The sequence below is a fragment of the Drosophila miranda genome, chromosome XL (assembly GCF_003369915.1).
Source record: "Drosophila miranda strain MSH22 chromosome XL, D.miranda_PacBio2.1, whole genome shotgun sequence".
Taxonomy (NCBI): domain Eukaryota; kingdom Metazoa; phylum Arthropoda; class Insecta; order Diptera; family Drosophilidae; genus Drosophila; species Drosophila miranda.
Window position 1 is genome coordinate 13,672,778 of NC_046673.1, and position 12,286 is coordinate 13,685,063.

General features: G+C 41.6%; 1 protein-coding gene across 5 annotated transcripts; it reads left to right on the forward strand.

Annotated features, from left to right (window-relative positions):
* Positions 1–3,880: 3,880 nt before the first annotated feature.
* Positions 3,881–5,718, forward strand: LOC108165175 (eukaryotic translation initiation factor 1-like). 5 transcript variants are annotated; one of them, XR_004471187.1, is made up of 4 exons: positions 3,881–4,313; positions 4,392–5,038; positions 5,102–5,227; positions 5,286–5,715. XR_004471187.1 is itself a non-coding variant. In XM_033386051.1 (2 exons), the coding sequence occupies exon 1, from the start codon at positions 3,963–3,965 to the stop codon at positions 4,293–4,295; it is 333 nt and encodes a 110-aa protein (XP_033241942.1). In that variant the 5' UTR covers positions 3,881–3,962; the 3' UTR covers positions 4,296–4,313; positions 5,286–5,717. The 5 variants fall into 5 exon arrangements, 1 of the variants encoding a protein (XP_033241942.1); XR_004471186.1 differs by having other exon boundaries at positions 4,392–5,043; positions 5,286–5,714; XR_004471189.1 differs by lacking the exon at positions 5,102–5,227 and having other exon boundaries at positions 5,286–5,718.
* The last annotated feature ends 6,568 nt before the right edge of the window (positions 5,719–12,286 follow it).

A 12,286-nucleotide genomic window follows, 5' to 3' on the forward strand; every position in this document is an offset into this window, starting at 1 on the left:
AAGTATCTTCTATAATATATGTATCCCTTCGACAATGGAAATTATTTCCATATTTAAAGAATAAGCGTCGTCCTTAGGCTTTTAGTATTTGACAAACTTTGACAAACAAGGATGTTTTAGCCTAAAATTAGATATAAAAGTACATATTAAGCCAGGAAATAATCAATCATTTGTCATGATGGATCATTACACAAAAAAGTCCCAATAACCATTATAGATTTGTTCCAATGTTAGATGACCTTTTTTTTTAGATTTCCAAGACATATTTTTTGCCATTCAACATAATTTTCCTTATTCAGACCAGACCCCTTTAGTTGTCATTTCAATTTGAGAAATCTTTAACTCATTTCTCAAACGTAGTGTCCCCATGCCATTGGCCAAAGAAACACGTACTTATGGAGTGTACATACCTATGTGGGAATGTTTGCCTAACGAATATAACTATTTGTGGGCAAACACACTCGAGAAAAACTCGACCAACTTGTGGGTCAGATAGGGTCAGAGATATTTGCTGCTTCTGCTGGTTAGTGGTGCTTCCTGTTTCCTTTTTCCTGTTTCTTCCTGCTGGCAGTTAATCGCCCTCAATTGCCTCGAAAGAGTAACTTACACACGCTTTTCACGCACAAAATACGCCGACAGCGCTCCCTCATTGGTAAAAGCCCACAACAATATTTGTCTTTGACCCTATTATTTACTAAATTACCTTTTCCTTTCGGCGAAACCCACACCGCTGCCACCCCACAACACACCACCCCATTCCCATTGCCATTCCCATGATGCTGATGGCCATATGCTTGGGCCTGGGTCTCTCTCTCTCTCTTACTGGCAACTCGCTAAGGCACTCGTCAAGGCATCTGCAGGTGAATTTATTTCTTTTGCTCGGGTTAATCCACTACAAAAACAACAACAACAGCGGCAGCAGCACAACTCTCAACTGGAACTCAATGGAGCCCAACCCCGAGCGAGCTCTCAACTAACCTGCCACTGCCACTGCCACTGACTTTGCCCCAAAACACACACAAATACGACTGCGACTATGACTACCACTACCACTACGAATGCGAATACGAAGAGCATCGCAGGAAGCTCTCGACTGGCTGGCATACTGAGAGACTGCCTGAAGTGAGCAAGCAGCCGTGCCGCACCTGCCCCTGCCCCTGCCCTTGCCCTTGCCCCAGAGTGGCCCGAGGAGCTAAACGTGTGTGTACAAAGTGATTATAATTTCTTTAAGTGATTTCAGCATTACCTCAAGGTATTTCGCCTTAATTGAAAACCGTTCCGTTAAATGGCTGTGGCGGCCGTGTTTGTGGTTGAATGCGAATGCTCAACTCCAAAAACTTGCACACCATACCACACCAGTGTATTCACCAGTGATTAACTCTATAGAGCATTTATTGTACGGATAAGCTGGCTGTGAGCGTGCGTGTGTGGATGGATATCTTTGGGGGGTTTTTTTTTAGGTCTACCAAGATGTCAGTGTGGATACACCACGAACCACGGATGGCCCCAACCATCAAATGCGTGTAATAGTTGGCTGAATGGGGATACGCGGGCTTTGGTTTGCTCTTCGACTTATTTAGACAATAGTTGGCGTGTTTACTGTGGGTTCCCTGGGGTACTCCTTTGAAAATACTTTGAGTTTCGGCATTAAGACATCTCTTTCTGGTCATGACAATTATTGTTGGTTGTCAAAAGTGTTAGATATTAACCTTTATTGAGTACTATAATGATGTCCTTTGTGAACCCATTTAATTGTTATTTTTAGGTATTTTATTATTTTGTTTGTTACATTTAGAAAGTTTTCACACTGCAGGTTTTTTATCTCACGGAAATAAAGGTTTAAATGATTGAGTTTTTTTAAATATAATAAATTTTGGTGGCTTTTTACCATTTTATTTATAATATTTTGGAACCCAGTGGAAGTACAAACTTATTGTCAAAATTTTTACAGCAATAGGATATCCGATAAATTTGGATAAATTTTGTTGAAATGCATAGGACCGGCAAGTTACCAAATATTAGAAAAAATATTAAAATATCTATATTAATCCTTTGAAGCTATAGCATTTTTTTTCCTAGCTTTAGGTCTGCTTTTTCTACCATTCTTTCCATGACTCCTCCTTGTATATTCTTTCAGAAATCGGTAAAACAATTTAAAACTGGAAGTAACTAAACCCTCAACCCGTGTCAACGTTCCCTCTGGCACTATGGATTATGCAGCTAGAGAAGAAAAAAAAAAAAAAATGGTCGAGTCGAAAAAAAAAAATGTTTGCAATTGCAAGCGGTTTAAAGCTTTCTCTCTCTCTCTGTCGTTCTTGTTTTTAATTAGTTTCCCAACGACTGTATGGTTTTTTTTTGCGGCCTCGCCTGGCAGCCACGGTGCAAAAGTTTTTTCTGCGTGCAAGTTTTTCGATTTTGGCATTGGCCGGGGCAAACGCATTCCTGCGTTGGAGGGGGCTTGGCATGTAGTTATATTTGGTCATAAATAAATGGACATGCCATAGAAGAAGTGACCCTCAGCAGCGAGCACTTTCAGCCCGGTCATAATTCCTTGACAACGGTTTGCATTATTCACATAAAAGTTTATGGCAATGGCCCATTCAAGCCATTCAAGTAAGGTAACGCACCATCAACCATCACCATCTCAGTACCGTCCCGTACAGGCCCGTACCGTCCCGTCCCGCACCGTCCCGTCTCGGTACATTTGCATTTTAAACATTAATAGGTGCATAATTTAAAAAAGCTAGAACAAATGAGGCCGCTGTGGGCTAACAACGGGTTAATTAATAATTCCCAGCCTTAAAACCTAACGTGTACTTATTTGGGGGATCCATTCGACAAATGGCAACTCTTTAAAAGGGTTTACTGTCTTTAAGGCCCCGCGCAGCGCAGCCAGCCCCCTTTTCTTTTTTTTTTTTTGTTTAGCCCGAGAACTCCTGAACTTTTTTCCTTTGTGTTTTTTAATTTTAATTATTATTACGAGAATGTCCAATAAGGCGCGCGCTCCGGCTGAGAGCAGGACAGTCTATGGTTATGGCGGGGGTGCTCTCTGTCCATCCCCCCGTTCTTTATTTTTTTTTTTTTTGGATGTATCCCCCTGGCGAATGGGTATCCGAATCCGAAACCGAATCCAGCAGGGCAAACTTTCGTTGAGTCCCGGCAATTACTATCAGCCTTCCGTTTGCCAGAGGTCCCTGCTCTTAATGAAGCCATCCTGCCATTCGCATCCGCATCCTTTTGCCACCATCAAATGGTGTTGCATTGGGCTCTTAGTCTTGGTCTGGTCTCGTCTCGTCTCGTCTCGGACTACTTTGCTCTTCTGTCGTCAGGAGATTGTCGTTTTTAATCTCAAGCGTGGTTATGTCAGGGGTGGGGTGTTATGGTGGTGTTGGGGCTGGGGCTGGGGCAACACTTAGAGGGTAAGGGTAGTTCGACTACGGGCATGTTTCGGTTCGGTCTGCTTTTCGGGTGGGTGGGGTCTGGGGTGCCAAAATGATTGCGAAATTGAATTTTCAATTTTATTTTTCGAATAAAAAATTCAAAAGCAAAAGGCAACAGCCAGGAACCAGCAGCCAGCAACCAGAAAGGCAAAAGCGCTCTTCCGTATCCAAAAAATATTTATTGCATATAAACTTTTATTACAATTTGTGTTTATTTGCTCAACCTCTTTTCAATTAGAAACCAGAGAAAGACAGAGAGGGAGAGAGAGAGAGTGGTTAAAGTCGTAAAACAAATCACAAAAAGTACAAAAATATAGCAGCCGAAATGAAAGAATTTTCAGCAATATCGTATGTATAGTATATACAATATATCTACGATATACTACATTTTGCCTATCGATAATCGATAGCGCATCTTGAGCTTTTGTCGCTCTGGTCACACTATCGACTATTCCGAGAAACCAAGCCAAGCCGACAGATTTTTTCTTTGTCATTCTGCCGTGTATTTGTATAATTATTATTATGTACAAACAGAATCTTACCGGTCGCGATGTCAACAATAACAATGTCGTTGAGCGCCCGGCCAAGCAGGTGCATATAATAATTCAGAAGGGTTCCGGCTACAAAACGCAAACCACTGTCCAGGGCCTATCCGACGAGTGCAAATTGATAAAAATCGTGCGCGCCTATAAAAAGGAATTCTCCTGCAATGTAATTGTCACCGAGCATCCGGAGTATGGGGAAGTTATCCAGCTGCAGGGCGATCAAAGTCAGAGGATCTCCCGCTGGCTGGTCAGGATGGGATTTGCCAAATCCGATCAGGTGAAGTTGCACTCACCTGACGAGCGCTTTTAAGCACTCATACTCTCACATGTAAGTAGACACATGCACACGAACATACACATATACATATGTATGTGTACATGCTAAGATGTTGACTTTTGTCCGCAGCAGCAGCAGCAGCAGCAGCAGCAGCAGCAGCAGCAGCAGCAGACATGAGTCGGCAGAATCGACCGACGGCAGACGGCAGACGGGGCCAAATATGAAACAAATTTAAATCAACTGTAACTAGCTCTCTTTCTGGTTTAATTAATGAGAGTGACTTGTGCTTGTACTGCGGGACAGCCGACGACTCCAAGGATTCCAACAAATCATTCTGCCAACACACACACCCACACACACACACATACAGAGATTGTTTGCCAACACTTAGCCAATGGATTTCTGTATTTATTACATTTTATACATATACATATATATATATGGTACAAATGACAGACTGTCGCCGACACGATGATTTGACGAAGCGAAACAGAGGTCTGAAACAAAAGAAAATCACGCAACCCACTGTCATGTCGGACCAATAATTGAAAAGTCCCCACTGCCCGCGCTGAATGGTCGTCTGGCCATGACAATCATCAATCATTTAGGTGTGTTCCCCCCGGCTGCCTGCTCTGCTCCTTTTCCTGCTGTTGCGTGATGTTTGGCTGCCATCCCCCTGGGTGGGGCCGGAACTCAAACAATACACGGACTTCTAAGTAATACAAGACACACACACACACACACACACACACTAATTCGATTTAAGCCGGCGAAATGTAAGGTTTGCAAAATACTCCAAGTTTTCATTTAATAGGTAACTAATTTTTGTATTTCATCAGCTAAGATACATACATATGGAACCTGTTCAGAGAGAAGGGACAGAAACCTCTCCACTTCCATAATTTCCTAAGTAATACAAGACACACACACACACACTAATTCGATTTAAGCCGGCGAAATTTAAGGTTTGCAAAATACTCCAAGTTTTCATTTAATAGGTAACTAATTTTTGTATTACATCAGCTAAACTACATACGTATTGAACCTGTTCAGAGGGAAGGGACAGAAACCTCTCCACTTCCATAATATCCCACATTTCGATTTGGAAGTCTACAACCCCTCTACGACTATTAGAAATGTCTTACAAAACTGAACACATCTTTACATTGAAGAATGTCTGCGGCACATCTATACAACTCACTAAAACTAAACTAAATTTAAATCAAAATAAACAATCAAATGGATGGATTTGAATTGGAACTTCATTTAATTAGATGAAAAATGTACCTTTTCACCACCTTTTCATTGTATTAGTTTATTTGTTATTGGTTCACGAAGCATTTACTAAATACATTTAGTATATATTGGTGTTTGGTAATTGGCACCGCTTTAAAGTTGATGGGTGCAAAAAATAAAAACAAAAAATGGAAAATGGAAAAGGACAAAGATCAGGAACTGTCTAAAACAATCAAATGTACTTGCTTACTTCCGCTTAATTAATTTCAAACCCTAAATTCAGCTGTGCCAACAGACTTTTCCCGCTGCTGCCACTGCCACTGCCAGCCCGAAATGCCTCTGGGCCATTTACACATGAATGTGTGTGCGCCCGTACCCGTCCCGCTTCCGGGACGCGAGCCGAGTCCCGGGATGCCGTTGGAAAATTGTTCAACTCAAAGTATACGCATATTGTACATATATGGAGCGCACTGTGTTTGTCATTGAGGAAGCATTTGCCCCTGTTTGATTTCCTTTCCCATTCCGCTCTCATTATGCACAAATTAAAATCTAATTGTAAGGAAAGGCAGCGGCCACAAATCGAGCAACAAAGAGCAAATCCCTCGCTCCGAGGACCACAGTCACGGCACCAGTCAGTACCAGTATCGAGAGTTGGAGTAGGAGTCGGAGTCGGAGTCTGAGGTCGGAGTCGGCCGGTCAACAGCCATCCGATATTGTTCCACTCAGTGACTCCCCAGCCGGGTACCCGTGCCCGGACATTCCTTTATGCAAATTAATTTCAATTGATTGCGCCCGAAACGAAACACTTTTTATTTTGACATTCCGCTGGCGCAAACACATTATATCCTTAGATAAACGACATTTGCTTTGATGCCGCTCATGTGAACACGGGGCCGGTGCAGGGGCAGGGGCAGGGGCCGGCATAGTATTGTTATTCCACAATGGGTTAGCGACGGGGTGTGGGGGCCAATGTCGATGCTCCAACTTATTAATGTCGGTGCACATTATGAGTGAGCATTTCCTTTGGCGGAGTTTGTTCTCTGATTCCAGGCTGTGCTCCATCTCCATCCCATGCAAAATATAACCACTGCCACTGGATATGATGTTTCGACGTATTGTTTTCTGGTGTCTCAAAATAAAAACTCTATAAAATGGGGCTACACTTAAAGTCTCGAAACAATTCTTCGGGACTGCCGTCCTTAGACTTAGAAAGACTTAGAGAGTCTAGCATCTCCTGCAGCTCGTACATCTCCTCGCTTTCTGGACTTCTCCTGTGGAACACTTTCTGCCCTTCCTAGCACCCTTCATGCAGGACATGGCCTTGGCCTTCTTTAGTTTCGGTTTGGGCTTACGGTCTGTCGGGTGCCCCGGGGGTGTGTAACGGGATCGTGCAGCAGCTGACTGGGGCCCTAAACTCTGGCCACGAGGGGCAGAGACTTGGATCACCCTGTGAATCCCCACAAGAACCACTGGTGGCTCCGCTCCAGGCTGGTCAAAGAACATCCTTAAAACTAAAAAATTACAATTTTTGTTAATTATGCATAGATTATTCTTAGATCATTCTATTGGTATATTTAATTCTTCTGAGCGGATATTGTGAGTAGATTTATGGCCCCTGGTCTGAAGAATCAAAAAGCAGAATTAGATTCAGAATTCTTTACTGCCATTAAAAAGCAACAGGTGGCGCATTTCTCGTATTTTGACACAAACCCAACGATCATCACTGCAGCGCCATCTGCTGGGTTTCGCAGAAGATAGCCTTCTTAACGGAGTACATGCCTATATGTATGTATGTATGTGTGTATGCATTTGCATATGTATATGTACAAATTCGTATAATCCTTCCAAAGAATAGATATAAAGTATTATTTTTGTCTACAGAATCAATAGCATTATCGTTATATTCCTTCTCTTTCTTTCTTTAGAAACATCTTGATGAAAGGCCTGGAATTATATACATATAGACATATTCCTAGACGGATTCTGGATGTTCGCCGAGTCTGGTTCCGATTGGTAAGCCAAGCCACAATATAATTACCAATGCTTTGGGCCTCCCAGCCACTTAGGATACCTGACTTATGGCGGAAAGAAATCCTCCTAATTGATGCTAAAAAAAAGCATCAAAACCATCAAGTTTTAAACTAAAATCTGGAATCATTCTCTGTTTTTATACCCGATAATCAAAGAGCATAGAGGTATATTAGATTTGTGGTGGAGATTCCCAGAAGGAAGCGTTTCGGACTCCATAGAGTATACATATATATTTTTGATCAGCATCAGTCTGTCCATCGTCATGAAAAAAGAGGGAGAGAGACCATGCAATAGGCAACAGGCAACAGGCATTGGCTTCGAAACATTTAAAATATATTGTATATGTTTCATAAATCAGAATACACATACATTTATGTGTATTGACAGAGTAAAGGGTATAAATGTAATGCCGCTGACCTATCTTTAATGTATTCAATTAAATTAAAAATTATATTTACAAAAATGTCTTTTCTAAATATTTCGTTACTTCTCAAGAGCCTGAACCGCTTGCAGATTGCAGCGAAAGCAGTTCTTGTGGTGGATTCTAGAGGATCTCCGTCCAATCCGCGACTCCTGAATGCGGTCGTCAAACTCGTACCCCGACGGATGGCAATGAGGAAAAGGCAGATGGCATGGGATGAGGAAGACAGAAAACATTGCGTTTCCTTCCCCTCGATTCAGCCAAATGAGCTATAAATAGTTTATAAGAATCCGAATGGAACTTCAATTTTAATGGAGTTGAAGATTTTAATATTTTCTTTAACATTTCACATGGTTTTACACACTGGTCGAAATGGATTATCTTTAATGATAACAATTTGAATTAATTTAAATGCTTATTCAGACACTTTTTTAAACTACTTAAAAGTTTTTTTTGTGATTCCCAAATGTAATACTCATATACATACATAATGAGGATGACTTACTAAAAAAATCTTACCTTTATTATTTATTCAACAATACCATGATTAGTAGCTCGTTTTATTGGGAATTATAGCTACTATAGAAACAAAGTCTTCAAAAAGGACGTTGAAGAAACTGAAGAAACTATATCTTCAGGCATAGCCAATAAAAAATGCTATGAAATGTCCAATAGTTTTCCTTTTAAACCATGAAACACATATTTTCGAGGTATATATTAATGATTGGAAGTATAGGGATGTGATCTACCATCTATCTATCCAAGAAAATTCTCCGGCTACTCGCATTTATGATATATAAACTAAGTAGAAAGCGATCTGGTAACTATGACTACTTTAGACAATATTTAAGAGGGTATATATTTAAACAACCCAGTAAGTGTATTGTTTTTTCAGTGATGGATTCGTTTTCGTGCCTTTTTATGCTGCTATCCAGAAGGGAAGTTCAAGCTTAGCTCCAATTAACGACATTCCATAATTATTTGAATTCGAACCCTTTTATGTGAATCACTGCCAATGTCGAAGGGGTAATGCACGATGCGAATAATACCAAAAGGGGTGTGGCCATTGCAACCCCTACTACCACGAGTACTACTCCATTAACTTGCAGTCGACAAAAAATTTCATTAACGAAATCTGTGACGACGCACTCGCATTCAAATTCAAATTCAAATCCTCATCTACAACCCCATCCAGAGTACATGCATATGCATACAATGACTTTGAAGAGCCCATTTACATGTGTATATTGAAATAATTCCATGGGGGTGTGTGTGCACAGATTTCGTTTCAGCCCCTTACCAATTATCGTTATATACACACATACATACATACATATATGCTCGTTCTTATGGGGATATATGGACACATACCTAATCGCTTATGTATGCACCACAATAACCCAAATACCAAATGATCCATTACTGAAAATGTGTAATACGAATATCCAGAAATTGCAAATCAAATTACATATTTAATGTTTCCCCGAGGAAGACGTTTTACCAGATTTTTGGCCGTTAGTTCCATTAGATAATACGGGTATTTTGGATTAGTCTTAATTATACACCAGAAGCTGTGATTTCCCTGCCGTTTCCCTTTCGACTGCTCCAGAACCCACCATTACTCATCACCTGAGATCTTCAAGATCTTCATGGTTTAAAGAGAACACAACAATATTATGTGTGAGCAGATTAGATCACTTTTATAAGTATTGTAAGTAGTCGTAAGTATTGCGACACTTCTTACATTATTTTCGGTTCCCAATGCGAACGGATCGGATCGGATCGATCAAAACTGCTGGCTCACTTTGGGTAGATTACTGAAGTTTTTGGACCCCCGAAAAAATGTATTTCATTATGTTGATTGACGATGTATAATTTGGAAATGAAATTATGATTTATACGGCTTTCCTTTGAGTAGATTGCGGTTGTGGGGGGGAATGCGCTACAATAAAAATTTTACGGTGATGTTGCAATGAATGCTCCGGCTCGGCTCGGCTCGGCTCGGGTGGATGGATGGATGGATCGATGGGTGTATTGACTGCCATTGATTAATCATCCTTTGGCGCCGAAACCTCGGGAAAGTGCAACTAGACACGCGTACTTGGAAATACTGTAATGCGTATGGTATGGGCACAAAGCGAAGCCGCCGAAGCCGGCCGATGTGTAACGCCCATTGGATGGTATGGGTTTGGTAAAAACAGGATGGGAATAAATATAATTAACTGCTTATCGACGGGGTGCGAACAATCGAGCGATTCATCTTGGGCCAAAGAAACGAAAATCATGCCAGAGATCACCAAAAAAAAAAAAAAACACCGAAACGATCATCAGAGCAACAACGTCTTGGAGTTGGAATTGAAATTGGACTTCCACGGACAGGTACAAACTTCTTGGGCTGTGTGCTTGATGATTTTGATTGATGATTACCGTATGCTGTACGGGATTGGGACTCGAACACGGACAGGGACAGTTGCTTGAAGGACAAGGACAAGGACAACTGGCAACAGCAGTGTCATCAAGGTGCATACACCCATTGTCACTAGGGGCCGGCAGGGGATGGCTGTGCCAAAAAGCCGTTTACATTTGCCCAGATATAATCGGTAATTGGCTTAGGGTCGTAGTAGTGCGGCAGCAACAGGAGCAGCAGCCTCCTCAAAACAGCAGGCAGTGGAATCGGCCAAGATCAGGGCCTGAGCACTTGACAAGTATCGATCACAGTCCCATCACTGGGAGAGTACTGAGAGTCCTGTCCTGGTCCTGTCCTGTCCGGTGAGAGTAATTACACACACTTGATGTGAATAGGATAATTAGCTGTGTTGGCCCCTTTGTGCCCTTTGTTTCACCGCCACTGCCACTGCCACTGCCACCGCCACTGCTACCGTGGCTATATGGATGGCCTTTCTCCCGGCTCAGTACCAGTACCAGTATCGGCAGTATCCTGTAGGCTGTCTCCCTCTCTCTCTATCTGCTTACCGTGTACTTGCTCTTTTGGCCTCTTGGCCATTTCGCCGGCTCGGGCTGTACGGAGTATTTAACGCTTTGCCGCATTGTTTTGCCTGCTGTGCCGCCGCTCTCTCGCCGCCTTTTGTCTTTTGATACCTTCCTTTCCCGATGGCGTATCCTTGTGCCCCGACATTTGGCATACCCTACTACCCATTCGCTTTGTTTCGGTGCGCTAAGGCTAAGCGCATGGCGCTACGGCGGCGCAGCCTCTCGCAGGAGACTCTCCTCGGGCGCAGGATCAGTGCAGATCCTCGGCATTGTGTGCCTTTGTTCAACCTGCTTGACCTATTATTTTAATTATTCATTCGCAACACTGTGCCATTGTCAGTCGGCATTGTGTTCCCCCTGTTCCTTCAGTATTTTTTTGTTGGTTCTGTTGTGCTTACCTTTAGGTTAAGCAGCCCCGAATCCCCGGCGTTACCGATTTTACAATTTCAACAAATTTTGCATTCCCTTTCGCCCTTTCGGCACTCACTCCCACAACTGCTCTTCCTTTGGCTCTTCCTCTTGCCTGCTTTCTCCTTTCGCCGAGGGAATGGAATGGGAATCTCTTGATTCCGCGTCAGCAGCAGCTCAACTTCTTTCGGTTAATCCGACGTTGGTCTGCATTTTGAGGGCATTCCGACTGCTGGATCCTTATATTGTATTGTCTTCCATTGTGTTGTTTTGTGTGCTCGCTGCCCGGACTTACCAACATTATAATTGTCTTAATTCAAGAAAACATAAGGATTATAAGGCTCTCTACAAAAGCTGTATTATTCGTGAAGCGCCATGTGCATTAATGCAACGACGGTACGAGTTTCTATGCAGAATATTTTCAAACATACAAAAATAATATTGTATGTTTTGTAGTAGTATTTTACAGAAAAAGAAAACTGCGTATAGAAAGATAAAAGAGAAAAATAGTGCTACAAAAAAGTATTATTATCAATCGATACATTTCAGGATACTATAAGTTGAATAATACCTAGGGATTCCTTGTTCCTTGATATTATACGACATAATCTAATGGTATAATAAAGTGCCATATTACTCATAAATAGAAGATTGGGTTTTCTACTTTGAGGATTGTCAAACAGACTTATTTAAATATAATATAAATACTAAATAAATATACCTTTAAATAATATCAAATATAAAATGGCATAATCTAGAACAGAACGGACAGTTTTCATGGCACATCTACTTGTACTGCAAATTAAGTTATTATATACAACATTAAATCTAAGAGCTTAGACTCTATTTCATGGTCACATGTTGTCTAATAAAATATTTTACAATGTCGAAGGAAGATTCTATTGATGTGTCTATAAATATTCGGCCTCTGATATCA

Coding starts and splice junctions, on each gene's coding strand:
- LOC108165175 (XM_033386051.1), top strand. CDS start 3,963: ATGTACAAACAGAATCTTACCGGTCGCGATGTCAACAATAACAATGTC.